The sequence below is a fragment of the Quercus robur genome, chromosome 12 (assembly GCF_932294415.1).
Source record: "Quercus robur chromosome 12, dhQueRobu3.1, whole genome shotgun sequence".
In the NCBI taxonomy this organism is placed as follows: domain Eukaryota; kingdom Viridiplantae; phylum Streptophyta; class Magnoliopsida; order Fagales; family Fagaceae; genus Quercus; species Quercus robur.
In genome coordinates this window covers 21,519,813-21,540,662 of record NC_065545.1, presented here as the reverse complement: position 1 = coordinate 21,540,662, position 20,850 = coordinate 21,519,813, and the positions used below count along the sequence as shown (strand labels likewise).

Below are 20,850 nucleotides of genomic sequence, written 5' to 3'. Positions count from 1 at the left end.
TTTTTACCTTTACATGTAAGGTGGACAGTATAGCCCCCATTGCATGAATCCACAGCTTTCCAAGGATCGCTGTGTACGAAGAAAAAGAAGCAACCACTATGAACATTACCATCACCACCTTACCTTCCATATTCATGGAAAGCGAGATCTACCCTTCTGGGATCACTATACGACCATCTAACCCCATCAGAGGCGTATCGTACTTGGAGAGATCTTCATTTTTCAGGCTGAGCCCTTTAAACAGGTTGAGATACATCACCTCGGCACCACTCCCCTGATCTATCAACACTCTCTTTACTATGAAATCATTTATTCGGGCTGTAACCACCAAAGCATTGTCATGTGGTTGAATTGTGCCCTCCAGATCATCATCATTGAAGGCAATGGGCTCTCGAGTGTACTTCAGCTTCTTCTCAGAGGGTTGCTCACCCACGCTACTTTCTGCCGATACCACGGCCAACACCCTCCTCCTCTTGGACACCTGAGAGCCCCTTGGGGCTGCGTGGATGACTTCTATTATTCCCAATGGGGGTGGGAAAGGATTCCCACGGGGCTGAGCACCTTGCCCGACTTACTAATTCCTAGGGTCCACTACAAACTCTTTCAAAAACCCCGCCTTCACTAATTGCTCCAGATGATCTTTTAACACTTTGCACTGTTCAGTGGTGTGCCCCTTATCCTTATGGTAAGTACAGTACATGTTCTAATTCCTCTTTAAAGGGTCACACCACATCTTGTTTGGCCACCAGAAGTATGGCTCATTCTTGATTCAATCCACAATCCTGTGCACCGGCTCCTTGAAGGCTACATTCACTTCCCCCATTTGTGGCCTTGGCTCTTGAATCCTCAAATCCTTTCGGGGCCTTAACTGTAAACCGCTCTGCTGAGGATGATTTATGACCGGGGCCTTGCCTTTGCTCTGTAACCAATCATCCTCCAACTGTTTATATTCTTCAATACGCCTTATTAACTGCCTCATATCCTCGGGAGGCCTCCTTGTCAACGAGTCTCACAATTTAGAATCCTCGGGCAACCCCATCCGAAAAGTACTAGCCGCGATTTTTTCGTTACCTCCGCCAATCTCATTGTACAGCTCTCAGTACCGGTTAGTGTAGTTGTGGAGGGTTTCCCTAGCCCCCATTTTCATTGATAGCAACGCGTCCACGGGTTGTGGAACCCGACTGCAAGTCATGAACTGGACACCAAACTCTTGAATCAAGTCGAAAAAATTGTGAATCAAGCCTTTCCTTAACCCATTGAACCACCTTAAAGCAGTGGGACCGAGGCTCGAGGGAAATACCTTACACATCAGTGCATCATTATGTGTGTGCAAAGACATCATTTGAATATAATGGCTTACATGTTCTATCGGGTTCGTCTTTCCATCGTAAGAATTAAACGGCGGCCGTATAAATCTGCTCAGCATAGGGGCCCGTTCAATGTCCCTCGAGAATGGTGATCGAGAAGCTCAGCATAATACGCAGCTCATAGCATCCATGGCAGCATTTCGGGGTTGTTGCTCCTCCAAGGATATCGAATCCTGGTTCATATATTCCTGCGAGCGATTCTGGTGCCGATGAGATCCGAATTGATGGGACCCTACTCCATGGTGACCCCCCACACTAGCCGACCCTTCTCCTCGCTCCTCATGCTCCCTTCTCCGATGCCTACCTCTCGCCTCCAACTCCAAATCCCTCACCAACCTACGTAGGCACTCAAGTTCCTCATCCCTCCGCTTAAGCTCTTCATCCCTTCTGTCGTAACGATTGCACCCTGAAGCACCGGACATTGTCTAGTATGTTTGAAACGACCCTTCACCAAGGCCAGACTGTGCTTCCTCCTCGTACTCCCTATCTTCATGTCCCTTCTGCCTTCTTTCCCCCCAGGTGGATCCCCAAGAAGATCTCCTAGAGCCACTTTCAGCATAGCTCCCTGATTGTCCTCTAGAAATTTTCCCATGTGCATCCTAGCAAAACCACAACTTCGTAAGAGATCCCCACAGATGACGCCAATTGTGCGTACCAAAAATATGGTTCTTGGGCTCAACCTTTACTTGGGCTCACAATCTATTTATGTGGTGGGTTTTGGGTTTCTTACTATGGGTGGTCTTATGCTCGGTGACCCAAATGCACTCCTGTTTCCTTAGATCCTTTTCTTGACCTCACAAAGTCACTCCTTTTCTCTCTTGGTTTAGTCACTTTTTTCTTCTTCGTTTTCTTCCCAGAATTCCCCCCCCCCCTTCTCCCTTAGTCCTCTCATTTATAGCCTTACATAAGTGGAGGTGTTATAATTACTCCCCCTTACTAGTGCGAATAAAGGTCCAATTCCATCATCTCTAAGTGGATGTTCCATTGGGAGTGGTAATAATGGCATTAGAACTGGTTCACATCTCAAAAAGATTGTTCTGCAACGATATTACCCAAGGCTACCAAGCAGCCGAGATATGGTACCACCGAGCAACCATACTGCCGTCCAAGTTGTAGTTGACAGGGAGAGGCCCAAGTTGGGCCTCAAAGTGTGTCCGAATCAAGATTACTGTCCCTATGGGCCTTGGGTTGGGCATCGTGGCATGAGGCCAGGGTCTGTGACCTGGTGGGCTTAGGGCTTTATCTCGTACAAGGGGTTGGGGGTTATGGGTCGCGCTACAAGGCCAAGGCCCAAGGCCCACAGGCTTGGGGACCTCGAACCGTACAGTCATTTTTTGAAACAACTTATATTTTTTTGGAAATGTTACTGGTCTTCATAGCATGATTGCTGTGTCCTCCTAATGGAATGAAGCTAAGCTTCATCGTCCATAAACCCAATCATAATGTTAAACTATATTCAAGTGCACCCTTAGATTATTAATTCCCTTTGTTATTGGAGAGAAATTCACACTTTAGCCATGATAATTACTGAGATGCCATGATTAGAAAGCTAGAATGATCTTGGTTTCATTTACTAACCTAATTGATTTGCATATGTAAGTGAGCACATTTCTTTGACAAACTCAAGCATATTGTAAATGAAAAAGTGGTTATCCATCAAAACCTCATTTATGGTGATGAGTTAAGTACTCTATGTAAGCTTTTTTTGGATCACTGGTGCCCGTGCATTTATGAGTGATCAAGTATAAACTCTTATTCTAGAAAAAAAAAGGTTTGTCTACTTAATCTCTTCTCGGCATCCAATTATATCACTTATGATAACCTTTGAATGAGTTTCAAGTCCCATCCAAAGAGAAAAAAAAGGAGCTTTCAAGTCATTAATAAATCACAAACAATTGTGAGTATCGTCAAACAATTAAGATGCTTGGAATGTAGCAAATACCCTTGCCTAGCATGATATGATATAAAGCAGGCTTAAATTTCTTATTTTGAGGAGTGGTCTCAAAATCTAAGATTAATTATCAACTATTGGCATGAGAAGTGGTCATTTAACAAAAGCCTTATATAATGTAATTGTGAATAAGATTAGTATTAATTCTACATAATGAGGACATCACAGAAACAGATAATTAATTACACAATAACCATATTAATGCAATTTCAGTGACGGAAAAAATCAAGGTGCAACAAATTTAGGAATATCTATGCTAGACAAAATACACGTATACTGAAAATATTTTTTGGAAGATATTTTCTCCATTTTTGGGTGTTTGGTTTGAAGTGGTAAACTTGAAAAATGTGTTTAGATTGATCGATACATAACCTTCTCGGAGGCATAAAAAATTTATGCCTCACTACGAGCTATTGTGACCAACCTAGGACAAAATCAGTACCTGAGAGTCTCTCTCTCTCTCTCTCTCTCTCTCTCTCTCTCTCTCTCTCTCTCTCTCTCTCTCTCTCTCTCTCTCTCTCTCTCTCTCTCTCTCTCTCTCTCAGATTGGGACTGGTGATGATGACAAACCCATTGCCGCCATGACACAGTTGACAAAACCATGACCTTCCAATGACCATCTCTTGATTTGACAACCCATCAGAACCCATCTTTGATTTGCAAAACCATGACCTTCCAACTTTGTGTGTTTTAAAGTGTATTCATCACCAACCAATTACATTAAATTTCAAATGTAATACCAAACAATGTAAAATGTTTTTTAATATTTTATGTTGAAACAAATTTAACACAAAAAAAAAAAAAAAGCCATCTAATATGATTGAAATAATCCGACGTGCGATTACAAAATATTTTACAATTAACAAATAGAACTCTAATACCAAATCCCCTCCCAAACTATTGAATTTATAAAAAAAATTATAAAAAAAAAAAAAAGCACTCATTTTTTTTTTTAGGGAAAACAAAATATTACACAGTATTTGATACTACTAAAGTAAAGTGTCGTGTAAAAATATAAACTCTTTGTTTTGTGACTCTCACTAAGTCGTCTTTGTCTCAGTGTTTGGTCTCTCTCTCAAAGTGTCATCCTCTCCCTCTGTCTCTCTAACTCATGGCCATGGCACAACATCATCTCTCTCAGTGTCTGTCACCACCGTTGCTCTATCAGTCAAGTACTCTCTCTCTCTCTCTCTCTCTCTCTCTCTCTCTCTCATCAAATCAGCTACTCCCAAATCGCAGAGTCGGCCTCATCGTGAGAACCCATCCACCACTACAAGATAAATACCCAAGATAAATTTTAGAGAAAAAATTATACATTATATTAAATAGAAAATAATTATTTATTTCCACATATTGCTTGTGTCTACAACTAAGTTAAGCTTTATAGAATTATATCAAAGCTATCTAAAACCCAGAAAAAAAAAAAAAAAAAAAAAAAAAAAAAAAAAAAAAAAAAAAAAAAAAAGCTTCTCTCTTATAAAACAGCATCACCGACTCTACAATACCCATGTAAAGCTTTTGTCTTTTTACCTCCTCTTTCTCACCCAAACCGCTTCTTATTCTTCCTCAGACCCCATTTCCTAATGGAATGAATCTAAGCTTCACCGTCCATAAAGCCAATCACAGCGTTAAACTACATTCAAGTGCACCTTTAGATTATTAATTCCCTTTTTTATTGGAGAGAAATTCACACTTCAACCACCATAATTTATTGAGATGCCTTGATCAGAAAGCTAGAATGGTCTTGGTTTCATTTGCTAACCTAATTGATTAGCATATGTAAGTGAGCACATTTCTAAGACAAACTCAAGTATATTGTAAATGAAAAAGTGGATATCAATTAGAACCTCATTTATGGTGATAAGTTAACTGTTGATTCTTTTGAATGCTATGTATGCTCTGTTGGGATCGTTGGTGCCCGTGCATTTGTGAGTGATCAAGTATAAACTCTTCTTCCATATATTAAAGAGGTTTGTCTTCTTAATCTCTTCTCAGCATCTAATTATATCACATATGGTTACCTTTGAATGAGTTTCAAGTCTCAACCAAAGAGAAAAAGGTAGTTTTCAAGTCATTAATAAACCACAAACAATTGTGAGTATCGTCAAACTATTAAGAAGCTTGGAATGTAGCAAATACCATTGCCTAGCATGATATGATATAAAGCATGCATAAATTTCTTAGTTTTAGCAATGGTCTCAGAATTTGAGATTAATTATCGATAATTGGCATGAGAAGTGGTCATTTAACAAAAGCCTTATATAATGTAATTGTGAAGAAGATTAGTATTAATTCTACATAACGAGGACATCATAGAATTAGAGAATTAATTACACAATAATCATATTAATGCAATTTCAATAATAGAACAAATATCACCGCATGCCCTTGGTGCGATGATCACTCCATAAGTATAAGTGTTTGTGGAGTGTGGGGGACAAGGGCCGGGATTCAAGTCTCTAGGAGGAAGTTTTACACACATATACACTTAGATTAGGCTAGAGTAGAATTTCTATCTTGTATAAAAAATAAAAAATAAAATAAAATTTAACGAAACAAATCAAGGTGCAACAAATTTAGGAATTTCTGTGTTATACAAAATACATGTATACTGAAAATATTTTTTGGAAGATATTTTCTCCATTTTTAGGTGTTGGTTAGAAGAGGTTAAATTGAAAAATATGTTCAGATTGATCGATAAATAACCTTCTCAAAGGCATAAAACAATTTATGCCTCACAACAAACCCTTTATCACTACAACCTAGTCAACCTATTGAGACACATTGCAAGCTGTTGTGACCCACCTAGGACAAAATCGGCACCTGAGAGTCTCTCTCAGATTAGGACTGGCGATGATGACAAACCCATTGCCTTTATGACATGTTTGACAAAACCATGACCTTCCAATGACCTTCTCTTGATTTGACAACCCATTAGAACCCATCTTTGTCTCTTGTCTCTTGTTTTATTTTATTATTTTAAAAAAAAAATTAGTGGGTTTTGATTACGTTTTGTAAATCACAATGAATTTTGGTGTTGGGGATTTGTTAGTGATGATACCAAAAATCGTCAGTTGGGTCACTCATTCAATTTAGAGCTTTTGACGATCTTGTAAGATCTGCAAGATAAAAACAGTTGATTGAAGAGACCATCGAGTTGTGCCTGGTAGGGGAGTATCTGATGCTTGAATCAATATCAACCTATATCTTTCATATATAGATAGTAGTTTTGTAGTAGTTTTGACTTACCTTAGCAAGTGAAGCAGATTGTCCATTTTATAAGTGACTTAGATAGCTGTTGGACATAATTGTAAGTAATTATTACCTTAAGTATAACAGTTATTTTCTTGATGGAAGTTTAAGAGCTTTGAGTAATGGTCGTCAATGAATATATTGAATGTGATTGAGCGGTTACTTATCTTTCTTTGATGACTTGCTGGTGACTTAATGTTGTCCCTTATGGTGGATGATGTATTGATTTTCTTGGACTCATCAGTTAGTATTGGGGATTTTGTGGGATTATATTGTTGGTACGATGAATTTTGTGTTTATGAAAATTTTGTGTGTTTTAATGTGTATTCATTAGCAACCAATTACATTAAATTTCAAAATGTATTACCAAATATTGTAAAATAATTTTTAATATTTTATGTTGAAACAAATGTAACATAAAAAATAAAAAAATAAAAGCCATCCAATATGGTTGAAACAATCCAAATGTGCAAGAACAAAATATTTTACAATTAAGAAAAATAACTCTAATATTAAATCCCCTCCCAAACTATTGAATATTTATAAATTTTTTTAAAAAAAAAAAAAAAAAAAAAAAAGCACTAAATTTTTTTTTTTTTGGAAAAAAAAATTACACAGTATCTGATACTACAAAAGTAAAGTATCGTATAAAAATATAAACTCTTTGTTTTGTGACTCTTACTAAGTAGTCAGTCCAAATATTCAGTTTGATTATCCATAAGTAAATTATCAAGGAATTGGGAAATTAGGCTCTTTTGAATATATACTACTGTAAGTTTCTTTAAAAACTTTCTCCCCTCTCCCAGTGTGTGTGTGTCAAAAATATTTAGTATTCTCAAAAAAAAAAAAAAAAAGGAATTGGAGAATTTATTTGGGTTACCTTAAGATTTGATGATTTAAAATTAATGCATTGGTGGAATCTAGAAAAACAATTGTTAGGATAACTTGTTTTATACATATTTAACAGCACATGATAATGATATATGATTTAAAAACAAAAACTTTTGTGGTGTTATAGGCTTATAGCTTTAAAATGACTGCTTATATTTCGTGATTTGAAATCCAGAGTATTAATAAATCTAAAATCTATCCATCAATTTCATCATGAGAAGAAAAAAAAAAAAAAATTCATTCCATACTATAATAACAATATCTAATAGAAAAGATAGAAATTAGTGACTTGAATCATGTGACTTACAACACATTTACAAGTGCATGATCCATATGCATTTGTTTACCGTAAATGTATGGTTTTCAAACTCGGACCGTTCACAGAACCGATAAGGGGAGAGGTTCAAGGTTTTTAAGATCGGACCGAGGTCAAACCGCAATGATGTCATAATTACCTTATTAATTAATTAATTAAATACAAATATTGATATTATATTTATAAAATTATATATATGGGTAAAATTAAATGATTTTGAAGCATATTTTAAAGAAATTTAATAAAAGTAAAATAATAAAGCATGAAAAAATACTTTAAAAGTTATAATTAATTTTTGAAGTATAAAAGTATGAATATATTTATATACTCCCTTTTGGAGATGGCTAATTAAAATATATATAATATAATAAAATATTATGAATATTAGTTATGATATAAAATAAAAGTAGTAATGAAAGTTTATTTAATTTATTGGTATGAATTCTATTAAGTTTATATTAACTATATTTAGTTTCCACTTAGAGCACCAACACTCCAGTATAGTCTAGTGGTAAGACTCTAAAGCTAACCCAATTCAGCTGAAGTTCTAATCCCAGTAATTGCACTCTAACAATTTTTTCAGTCCGGTCTGGGTTTGACAACCTTGCATAAATGTTAACCAGGTAGTATTTGAAAGGGATGCAAAATATGTTTTTGAGAATATTAATCTTGAAACTAGGCAAAGTTAAGTGGAAAATTATGCAAATTTTAGAAGATGTCAAAGATTTGATATATATAAAACCAAGCATAAGGTAATTTTGTATTGGTTCGTAGAAATTAATAAGAATGATGTCGCCCACTGTCTTGCAAAATGAGCAAGTGAGAATGTTGCACTTTGGCTTTGTACAATCGTTTGCCTCCCTGGCGGTGTCTTGTTAGCCATGAAGATACGGTGTAATTGGTTCTTGTTTTGAAATGCATTTTATTCCAGCAAAAAAAAATTATCCAAGAGAGAGAGAGAGTATTTGTTAGGTGGTCATGTGAGATATTGGATGACTAATATTAAATTTATTGTGTGGGAAATAGACAAATAATAAATTAAAACTTCAAGTAGTTATAGGAAATTAATCATTAATGGTAATTTGATACATTCACATAATTTTTTTGGATCATGTTTACGAATGTCCTTAAGACAATTATTAATAAAAAATAATAAAAAAAATTTGACACCACTTTCTTGGGAAATATAAAAAACTGTCAACAACATTTATTGTTTTATTATTCTCCTAACAAAATGTTTTTAAAAATAGCTCCTAAAACAATACCTATGGGTTAACATTTCCCATTTTAAAATAAGATGGATTTCTATGATCACACAATTTTGTGACCTTGAAGTGAGGGAAGTCACCAAATTTTTTTTCTTTTTCTTAATTCAAAAAATAAAATAAAATAATTATCAAATTAAACTTTTTGGGCCTATTTTCTATTGGGGGCCCTAGACAATAGCTTTAGTGGCCTTGCCTAAGGGCTGGCCGAGCACACGAGGCTTTTGCATAGGAGCGTAGGCTTAACTAGTTACAACTGGAGTTGATTCCTTCAGAAATTTTCCATCTGAGCTCAACTTTCTTTGCCTTGTAGAGGGGAAAAAAACACTCTCATTCCTTTTTTCTGAACTATACCCAAACTCATATTCCTCGGATTGCTCAAATTTCACAGCAAAGTGAGCTGTCAGGAGGTATGTATACTATATATTTTTAATCACCGACTTTCTTCCTAAGGGAGATTGTACGTAGCCTCTCATCACAAAGAACTTTCTTCTTTTTTCCTGGGTCAAAAAGCTTGTTCTCTCTTCGATAGTCGTAACGTCATTTTATGATTTTTGATTCCTATGTATGCCAATGTTTATGAAATTTGCTTACAAATTGTTCGGAATATAATTTCTGTGAAATTAAGGTGCGTTGTAAGAGGTTTAGTTATTTCATGATGCACACAGTAAGTTACTCTAAAAACAAATGGCATGTAATCACGTATAGTACAAGGTTATTAAATCGTGGAACCATAACCTTGAAGAATATATTCTTATTGTTATCAAAATGGTTAAATGCAAAGCACTCTAAAATCCCATCATTACCCAAAGAAGCAAGGCAACCCCAAAAGCAAAATCTCCTACTTCTGGCCAAAAATCTCAAGAAGATTAGTCTTGATCCATCACCTCTGATTAGTCCTGCGATTTTTGGATTCTTGTCAGTTAATGCTTCTCTAAAGCTCTATTATAAAAACACAAGCAACTAACCAAAAAACAACTAGCTACCGCCCCTAAGACTTGAGATTCATTTGCCATTTTTGCTGGTGGTTCAGTTTTCCTTAAGTTCATCACTTATCATCTTTCGTCTACGCTCATCTAATCCCAGATTTTCTTCTCCCCCCTTTACACAATCACAACTCAAAAATGTCCTCCAACTAGTCACAAACAGCCTATTACTCATAAAAAACTTCAATCTCAGTATTAATCCTACCCCACTCACTCAAAACAGCCCACATTTACTTTGCTCATGCCTTATAAACACATACTTACTAAAATTTTAGTTTAATACTTGCTGCACTGAGCTGAGATCTTTCTCTTCCTTCATTCTATCCTATTTTTCCTTTTTTATTTGTAACTATGGAGCCTTTAATCCTTGTTTATTATTATTATGATGATGGCCATAATGTTTTGAATATTATGGAAATTTTTCCTCATGTTGACTTAATAATAATAAGGAAAACATATAATTTTTACCATGTAAACATACTTATTAACCTAGAATTACCCTACCGCTAGAGATGATACCGTACCGTTATAGGACTGATTTGAACTATGATGCTATAAAATGACTAATAATATAACAAACTAACAACAGTAACATGTTTATTGTGCATTATTGTTGTTTTCTTGATAGGGTGCAACCTTTATCTCTTGCTTGGGCAAACTTACACAACACCGAAAGCCTTTGGGCTTTATTTCAAGAGCCCATTGTCGAGTTTCGGCTTGGCTACCCCATATTCTATTTAGGAACATCAAAATTTTCCCCTCAACAAACATTATTTCACCAACAAAAGCATAACACTCATCATACCCCAAGGTATTTTTTGTGATTGAAAAATGTAGTAATCCCAAATTATAATGGATGTAAATTAATACATATTAAAAAATATGTATTTTTTTTATTAATTTTTACTCTTGAAATAAAATATTATTTTCCAAAAATTTAAACTATATTACCAATTTTAATCTATTTATAACGAGTCATATGAATTTTCAAAAGAAAAAAAAAGTAATGGAAAAATTATGCTATACATTACAAGACACATGATGCAAGTATGACTTGTACTGCCAACTTTTATTACTTAAAAAATTCTTATGATATACTATTAAAATAAATAACGAAATTTATCTTAAATTTAAAAATATTAACAATATTATCTTCTTTTTTAATTCATGTAATATGTTTGTAAGATATTCAAATTTTTGTTGATAATTTTTTAATTGGACAAAGTTTAGCTACAAAATTGATTGTAACCTGCGTAAAACTACAACTTTACTCAATAAAATAAATATTACTACATATTTTGATAATTTATAAAAAAAAGTTATTCACCTTCAACTACGAGATTTTATTTTTATAATTTTTATACACTATTTTTTTTTTAAATCATAATTGTTGCATAATATATTGTATTTAGAGTAACATTATTTTTAGAACTTGTTTAGTAAGAGATTTCTAATAACATTATCTATATTTTTTGAAAATACGTATAGATGAAGAAAAAAAAATATGAAAATACGTGTAATGTTGTTTAAATATTAAAAATTGTTATTTAAAAACAGTAACAAACAGCCCTCATTTTAATTAACATCATTTTAGTATACATCAATGGACAAGAACAAATCCAAGTATGCAATTGAGGAAATTTGTATGTCCACAATTATTCTTAGAGAACATAATTGCATGTAATCATATATATTGTATGATAGGAGAGTGTAATGCACGTGGAAAGAGCACAAATGGGATAAGAAAAGGCAGGAGTGGGCACAGAAATCCAGCAGCAAGAGGCAAGAGGTGTGAGTGAGTGAGAGGAGACGAAGGTGACATGTCTTGGGAACAAAAGCCATTCCCGCGGGCTCTTTTCTTTTTCTTTTCTTCTTTTTTTTTTTTTTTTTTTTTTTTTTTTGAGTTTCAGATAAATTTTAACCTTTTTAATCTGATTAGGTAAAAAAAAAAATGTACGATTAATTTTCAACGCGCAAAAACTTGATGTTACAAATAGTAGTACCTTTCCTTGGAGTTTGTATCTAAGACTGATCTGACTAATCAGTGTGCCACATCAAAAGCTACTTCACTATTTCTAGATTGTTGTCCTCATTGGGACATTTTTTAGCTCCATTATTTCACTATTAAAACCCATCATTATTCATATTTTTTACTATGTTTATGATAACCGAAAGTTCTATTCATCAACTGTTTGACAACAGGGTCATATTAGTTTTAGTGTCATTTTATTAAGGTTGAGAAACTAAAAACAAACCTTGGTGGGTTGGTCAAGTGGTTGGACATTTGATTTTAAAGTGTTTATCTCAGGTTCAACTAGGTGTGCTCTTCAGTTCAAGTTCGGGTACCTGTACTTTGAAAAAATTCCTTGAGCCAGCGATTTATCCCACTAGAACCCACCCGTTACGAATAGTGATTAGTTTTTAAATGAAAGTTTTGAGGATACATGGTAGAAAAAAAAAATTAATGATGATATAATAAGTTCTTTACAATCAATGGAGCAATACATATCATATCATTTACTTTAAAGATAATAATTACTGAGTCCAATTCAAATGCAATTTTTTAGTTAAATAACTAAATAAGATAATGTTAAAAACATGAATCCCAAATTAGAGGAACTAAGTAAACGTAAAATTTAAATGTACACTATTAGTAGTTTGGTTTGAGGTCGTTTTTTAAAGATTCCAGAAAATACTTTTCTGATATTTAATTGCACAAATACTTCAAGAAGAGCGCTAGATGCTCTGGGTTTCTGCGTTTCTACCAAATCAGAAATCTTACTTTTGTAGAAATGTCTACCCTTTTCAAAATTGATAATAAGTTTGACATTATATTTATTTGGGTCCAATTTAACTATCTATTTTGAGAAAAATTTTATGAGAAATTGAAAAAACTGTCAAAACAGTAAATTACTTTTTCGTTTTTCTAAAAAATGTTTCCTAAAATAGATTACTAATATATGCCTTAAGGGCACATATTCGTAAATCCCTATTTATAAACCTAAAGATATTTTGAACAGAACGTATAAATCTAAAAAGATTCTTATGAATAAACCAAAACTAAAGTACTATGTCAAGAATTTTCTTAATTTTTTTTAATATGTATATTTCAGTTGTTACAATGATAAAATAGGAATTTCAACTTAGGTTCCCCCCCGGTAAAGAAGACCATCATTGAGCTACAATTAAATGTGGCCACAATTAAAAATTCAATCATCTAAGAGTCCATTTGTGAATATCTTATTTAGTTAAAACTGAATTTTTTTTGTTAAAAATACTGTAGATAAAGTTAAAAAATAACTTAAATAGTACAATGAGATTCATGAATAATACCAAAAAGTGCAATAGAACTCATGAATAATAACAAAAATAAGCTAAACAGAAGAAAAAAAAAAGTTGATTTTTTTTTTTTTAAGGCAATACCAAACTCCTACTAAGCTTCTTATACATTATTACATTCTTGGAAATCTAGGAGTCATTTGGTAATGTTGTTCTAAAAACGTTTGTATTTTTTGAAAATAAATGTGGATGAAAAAGTGTGGAAATATGCATAATATATTATTTAAAAACTAGAAATATGTGTTTAAACACATGTACCAGACAGACTCCTAAATTTCAAGAAAAATATTAGGACCCTATTTGGTAGACTATCTAAACAACATATTTTCAGTTTTTAAAAAACATTACACATGTTTCTACACATTTTTTCACCTATATATATTTCAAAAAATTACAAATAACATTACTTAAACTCCTCTATTAAACAAGCCCTAAATTTTCCAAACGTGCTATAAAAGCCACGAACTTGGGAGAAATTTGACAATGGGGGGGCAATTAAGACAGTAATTGCACCCTACTTTTCCAACTTATTAATGAAAAACAGGTGTCAGAAATTGATGTTTAGGGAAAGGAAATAGACACATAGCAGTTAATAAAATTCTTTATTGGCTATAGTTCCCAAGGAAGAGTGGGTTGTTGGTCCATTACATGCACCCAACTGTAAATAAACACAACCAAGAATATAAAAAAAAATAAAAATAAAAATTTGGCGTGCAAGTTTTCAAAACAAGAGGGTGTCCTTGATTTGCAAATTGCATTAAAGTGGCAGAGGAGCTGAAAGTGGCAACATTGTGTTCACAAAAGTTTTGAAGCCCATGAATTTAAAGAAATGGCAGGGAAAGGAATATGTAAAAGAGTGTAGTAGTATATAATGACTTACTGGTAACTACCTGACACATCTATTAAAAAAGTGTAGGCTGCTGTGTGCTTTTTGTTTTTAGAGAAAAATATACAATGGAAACAATCAACCAATAACCATGTCAACTTTTATATTTATTTATCAGTAAAATCATTAGCAGCAACAGAAAAAAAAAAAGCTTCATATCAATCACAGCATCAACTTCTCTTTTTTCTCTTGTAACGAGTAACCATCACATCTCTAATTCTTCTATCTTCTCAGCATAGAAAGAAACAAAAAGAAAATGACAAAATGATTATTTTCCTCCTTTCATTTTCCTTTGGCGTAAATATCTCCCTGAGATTATTTCTTTCCTCTTCAACATAAAGAGTTACAAGTTAATTAGACACCAAAAAAAGTTGGTGCTTCTGGAATTTAAACTGGGTGAGTTCATCCTGCAAAAACGCAAAATATAGTTAACTATGCTGCTCGGTTTGTGTTCTTTTAAAAGGTTTTTGGATAGAAAATAGTATGCTATAAAAACCAATAGCTTGTATAGAAAGTACATAATATAACATTGCACTACATTTTTTTTTAATTTATTTAAAATTAAAAAAAATAAAAATAGCTGGGTCGACCATTTCTGTTGACTTATAAAAAGCCCTAGCAGCGTCAACTGTGTAAGGCTTCAGTAAAAGTTATTACAATAAGAAAAGCATTATGCAGTAGCAATTAACTTACATTATCAACAAGATTGTATGTACTGGTTAAATTCAAGGAGTCATTGAGCTTGTCAGTTAGGACTTTGCAATGAAAGGAATTGTGAGCCATGAACTTGTGGAGTTGGTAGTCATTTGACAAAATCACAAATTCTGGTACCTGTTGTGACAAGGATGAGTGTGGGACAATTAGACAGAAGGTATATGGAAGAAGAATTACTGCCAAACCAAGAACAGGAAAGAAAGGATTGATCAACCTGCTTTCGGATTGTGGGGGCAACAGATGTCTCTATCACCATTGAGGTTGAGTTCTTGGCAGCATACAGAGCTGCAAAATGGAGACTAAGCAAATAAGAATAAGCACAAGATCTCAACCAAAAACTTTTGTGGGAAAGAAGACAGAATTTGCAACACCCTCTCAGGAAATATGCTAGATACATATCCTACTCTATGTAGGAGTTCCAGTCAACTAGCTCTCATTTTTTTGGCCAAAAGGTGAGAAAGCCACTTAGTCCATAACAAACAGTAAGAATCTTACTTTAGGTAAACTGTAAACTATCCCTTGCTAGATGATTATTATCAATGCAACAAAACTGACCTCTAATTTTTGTAAACATAAAGTAAGATTGATCTAAAGAACTAAATAAGGTGAGCAATTACCTGACTGATTGATGAGACATACTTGGGTTGGAAAATCTGAGAAATGTATTTTGATCATTGGATTTTGTATATGGAGGAAATCCTGTTTATAGTCTGTGCAAACTTGAGTCAATTCTAATGCAAAATCACAATAACATATAAGCAACATATGGGATTATTAGAATCATATTTTGGTAAACTAAACTACCTCAAAGAGTTTCTAGTCCTGTTTTAATTGTTGCAAGTTGAGAATACTCAAACATGAAGCATTAAGTTATCCATCCCTCAAAAGAAATTGACATCAGTGTATCCGTGTGGGTATGGCAACAGCTCTTCAACCTCGATCCTGGCATTGGAACAACTCATGCTTTTTCTGATCCTACTACGGTTTAAAGACTCAACCTCTGCCAAGAACACACTATAAACTGGTCTATGATCCGAGAATTTTGACTCCCCACGAACATATGATAATTGATGGAAGCCTCGGCCATACCATAATATTCGATCACACCTTCACATAAAAATAGCCAGATTAGATTTCCATTATTCTGTATATCAAATTTTCACTTATATATTTCCACTTATCAAAAATATTTCCACTTATATGTTAAATGTGTTGCCTAGTGACATCTTCCTTATCATTGGTGCATAAGTTTCATTCCTACTTTATCAGGAAAAAAGATAGTACCATGCTGGAGTTCTTCGCTTCTCCTTGGGGTGCCTATCATCCCCTGCATATCTATCAGAGTTGTTTGAATACTTGTATGTGGGAGGGAAGTATATTCTTCCTTCATTCCACCCTTCAAAAACACGCCCTCGCCTCTGCTCTATTCGTAGCTGAAAGCATCAAGAGATATTCTGAATGAGAAAGCAAGCCCCTAATAAAAAGTAAATGATATCAATAATATATCTGACAGGATGTGTAACATGCCTGATCATTTTCTAACAGTGCTCTCCAATTGCGCATCTCAACAAGAGCCTTTGCAGAACGGTAAGATAGTGCAATGCGATAATTCAAATCCCCTAGCCAGATTATTCGACTGCATCCAGAAAATCACAATTCAGCATCATAAGCTAAGAGTTTCTTTCAGATTTTCTATTTCAAAACATTAAAGAGAAGGTAAGGAAAACAAGAAGCAATTGGAAAGTCATTGAATAAGGGACTTAGCCTTACTCGTGTTCCAGAATTGTTTGAGGGGAACCTGAATCCCCCATGCCATGAACCCTGGGAAACCTTGTCTTCCTAAGGATCTCCATGACATCAGAGTTTCTCCTTAGCTCATCGCCCTCCTTCTGGCCAGAGGTCAAATGGCTACACACGAAGCAAAAGCTTGTTTGGTGCACAGACATGCTAATTGAAATTGAACCCTGGAAAACCAAGCAAATGAGAATGCTAATTTTCATGATAAATTCACTCTCAAATTCAGGAAAATTCCATAGGCAAAAATGTACCTTGTTTCCAAGATAACCCATTAGTCCCCTCCCCACACAAGACACTTTCATGTTCCGAACATCATCCCTGAGATCACTCTTCACCCAAACTGTTAGAAATATACCAACCATTTGCTTACTGGCAACCAAACAGTACCTAGAATGGCCTGGCTGCCTATCTCTTTCCTCCATGGAAAAAGAACCACTGTAGGATACCGGTGAATAATGCATTGCCACTGGTGAATCCCCTGGCCCATTCTCATCATCAGAGGAGCCATATCTGAAATTCAGGTCACAGTCACTTGGCCTGTGCCCCAAAAAGACCCTGTCACAAACACTAAATCGACGATCAAGTCGGGGTTGTGGCATTGCCATGTCATTGTCCAATCTCATGCTCCGGCTCAAGGATTGGAAAGATCGACGATGGAAAAAAGATGAAGCCTTCTGCCTTGTTGATCCTTCAAAGTCAGCATCTAATTCCACTATTGGATCAGGGATTGGTGAAGGTGTGTGGCATCCACCACTAGTGCCCGGAAGACTGTTCAAGGTCTTCCTAATAAGAGCTAGCCATTTTCTGGCCGGGCCATTATCTTCTGTGCCTAAGACATTGCCAGCATTCAAAGGAACAATTTCTTGAAACCTGAAAGCCAAACGGATCAGAAGAAGACTTCAGTTAATACCAGAAAAATTGCTTAACTTAAATAAAAGAGAAAGAACAACATCTTATAAATAGGGCATACCCAAGAACATAAATGTCAGCAGGAGGAGAGGTGTGAAGCCAATCTTCAAGACTCAAACAACTAGGAGGAGATTTTCCAGCCACATTCCATGTAGCTACAAAAAGCCTATAATCCAAATGGAAAGAGGAACACAATAAAACCCAAACTTTAACAAAAGAAATTAATCAATACAAAACAATGAGAATCAATAGAACATACCTATAATTATTCACATCTGTTACTTGGGAAGCATCAAGGTCAATCTTACCACGCCGGACTCGATCAGAGTTCCTTTTGTTCATTCTCTCTGTGCATTTTTAGGTGGAGGTTTTAGAGGGGTTAGTGAAAATAATAGGGTAACTACAAATAATCAGACTCTAAGCAAAATTGCATCTTTTAATTTTGTTTTAGCTTAATTTTATCTGGGGGTTTGAAGATTGGTGTGGTCCAAAGCAATTCTGAGGTATCTGATACTGAACCTGTTTTGCTTTTCTTGATTGTGCATGCTTCCCTCTCTGAATAGTTATTCCTCCACTCTTCATCACCACCTGAAAAAGAAAAACCATAAAGTTGTTAAAGTTGTGCTCTTTTCAGCTGAATGTATCAACATCATATGTATTCAAACATCATAAAAAACAAAGATATTTTCAGTTGCAAACAAAAAATAATTGGATTTCAGAAAGAAGAAGAAAACAAAGAATAGATCTTTGAGCTGCAAATAGAAGTTTCAGACCCTCCATTATAAACCAAAAAATTATTGTAGTACCAAACAGTGATGCAACAATGATTTCAGGGTATAGAAGAATCTTGAAGTAAGTCAGTTATTTCAGAGGAAATCACATTTTTTTTGTTGTTAATATAAAAGTTAAAAGATTCCCAATCCCATAGCCCAAAAATTGCATCCAAATCATGCAGAAATTGACAAAAAATGATAGGCCATTATCAGAGTCAGACCTCCATCAACCACATCATCTGCGTGAAAGTCCTCAGCTTTGCTCTTGATGTTGAACCATTTCTTGACTAATGTCTTGGGCCATGAAAGCTTCACCAAGTACACAGAGTTAACAATCTCAGCACCCTCCAAAATAAATTGAAAAAAAAATTAAAAAAAATAGCATACAGATTAAAGAGAAGTGATGGCATTTCATAAACCTTGCTTTTCTTGGAATTCCCATCTCTCATTGTTGCACTAACTTCATATAGCTATCCAGATTTACAGAACCTAATTTCAACTATTACTTGGAAAGGGAATTTGAATGTGGGAAAAAAAAAAAAAAATGAAAACTAAGACTATATAGCAAAATCAAACTCTCAGGAACCAAAAAGAAACATCCAGAAACTGAGTTTGTATTTTCTCTCTAGAATCAACTAAGAAATGAAAGCAAACCCCCTAGTTAGTGCTCAAAACAATGGGAGAAAACTCACTGATTTTCAATAGAATATAACAGAGCACTCTGTTTCTTCAAGTAATGAAGAGAAGAAAAAAAGTAAGGGAACAGGGAAAATCCCAGTATCTTGGCATTTTCTTTCCTGGGTTTCCACACACAACTATAAAACCCAACAAAACCCAGATGAGCAATTGTGGTATTGCTGCGTTTCACTTCTTATTTTCAGTGTTTTGACTCTAGAGAAAACAGAGGATTTTTGAAAGGGAACCAGAGAGAGAGAGAGAGAGAGAGAGAGAGAGAGTGCCTAAATGTGTAGAAGTAGGACTATGAGATTCTGATGATAGAACAAGACAATGCAGGCAGCAGGAGACATAAAAGAGAGAGAGAGACGGTGAGAGTGAGAGTGAGAGAGAGAGTTTTTTTTAAGCTCAAACCCATGAAACTCAACCAAAAAAAAAAAACAAAACAAAACAAAACAAAACCTCGTTTTGGGTACAGAGCAAAGTATCGAATTTGAAGAGAGAATAAAGTGGAGAGTTTGGAGGAGAGGCAGATTAGCTTGGTTGGCTCTCTCTCTCTCTCTCTCACTCTCTCTCTCACTCAAGGCTTTTTACCCCAAATCCAAGGGCCAACCCAAAAAACAAAAGCTTTGGAGAGGACTTATAGGGACTTGGGTTTGGGGATAGAGGCTTTTGGATATATTGGTCACCCACCATAGCCACACTGCCCGGACCCCCTTCTTTCTCTCTCTACAACTGTGTCTTTCTCTCTCTAACTTCTCTGCCCACGGTCAGCAAAGTTAGGTTTGATCTATAGTCCAAGCAGTGCCAGTGCTACTAACCATTTTTTTTTTTTTCTATTTGGTCTTCTACGAAGGGAAACAAAGCAATTAAAGAAGTAAAAAGATAAAGGGAATGTTGATGGATAATTTGTTTTCCCTTTCTTCTTTAATCTGAATTTCTTTTTTATTAAATGGGAGAAATGTTCAGATATTAAACAAAAACTTATAAAACATAATTTTTTTCAGATACAACAATTTTTTTAAAGAAATAGATATTACAAAATTTGAACTTATGATATCTATTCTATAATAATTCTTATTTATCATTAGTCCAAAAAATTTGGTGCAAGTTTGATTCAAACTTAGGTCTATTATTTGACATTAAGAAACTTTATTAATTGAGTTAATTCAAAATTTGAACCCAAAAAATGTTTGTTATTTGATTTTAAAAGCTTATTCTTTTACCGTGTAGTGTTGTTTGCACAATTGATTAGGTTCAGCTGACTTGACTTCTTGGGGGTGTCTACTGTGTAGTATTGTTTGCACAATTGAGGGGAAGAATGTTTGAAGGATTTTTTATTTTATTTTTTTTAATGGGTCAAGAGTCAAGACTGTTCCTCCAATGTGGGTTTTCGGGCTTTTAAGATATCTATAGGTTTGTAGGGTTTGATTGAAGGAATTTTTGTATGGAGAAGGGTTCTCCTATGCATGTACAATATTGGGGTTTGCGACATTTGTAGCATTTTTGTGTTTTAACTCAAGAAGCAATGCACCTCCTCAAAATCCTCATTTTTTTTTTTTTTAAAGAAAAACAATATGTTAGTCTGCTACGCAAACTTGAGGCTCTTTTGACTCAATTTAGACTTGTGTCCAAGAGAACCAAGGCAATTGTCCCAATTTTTGGGGGGTTTTTATCTTGAAAATTTTCAATTCTTATAAGCTTGTTTTCGTGTTACATTAAAGTGAAT

At 34.5% G+C, this 20,850-nt stretch overlaps 1 protein-coding gene across 4 annotated transcripts; it reads right to left on the bottom strand.

Annotated features, from left to right (window-relative positions):
- Positions 1-14,333: 14,333 nt before the first annotated feature.
- On the bottom strand, positions 14,334-19,851 carry LOC126709408 (type I inositol polyphosphate 5-phosphatase 4-like). 4 transcript variants are annotated; one of them, XM_050409629.1, is made up of 14 exons: positions 18,866-19,851; positions 18,668-18,755; positions 18,193-18,261; positions 17,933-18,020; positions 17,735-17,839; positions 17,016-17,634; positions 16,738-16,931; positions 16,495-16,603; positions 16,252-16,400; positions 15,772-16,074; positions 15,585-15,666; positions 15,182-15,252; positions 14,947-15,084; positions 14,334-14,660 (listed from the first exon to the last, which is right to left on the bottom strand). In XM_050409629.1, the coding sequence occupies exons 1-10, from the start codon at positions 18,893-18,895 to the stop codon at positions 15,849-15,851; spliced, it is 1,677 nt and encodes a 558-aa protein (XP_050265586.1). In that variant the 5' UTR covers positions 18,896-19,851; the 3' UTR covers positions 14,334-14,660; positions 14,947-15,084; positions 15,182-15,252; positions 15,585-15,666; positions 15,772-15,848. The 4 variants fall into 4 exon arrangements, with proteins under 4 accessions (XP_050265586.1, XP_050265585.1, XP_050265584.1 ...); XM_050409628.1 differs by having other exon boundaries at positions 15,182-15,266; positions 15,585-15,677; positions 18,866-19,846; XM_050409627.1 differs by having other exon boundaries at positions 15,585-15,677; positions 18,866-19,846.
- Between the last annotated feature and the right edge of the window lie 999 nt (positions 19,852-20,850).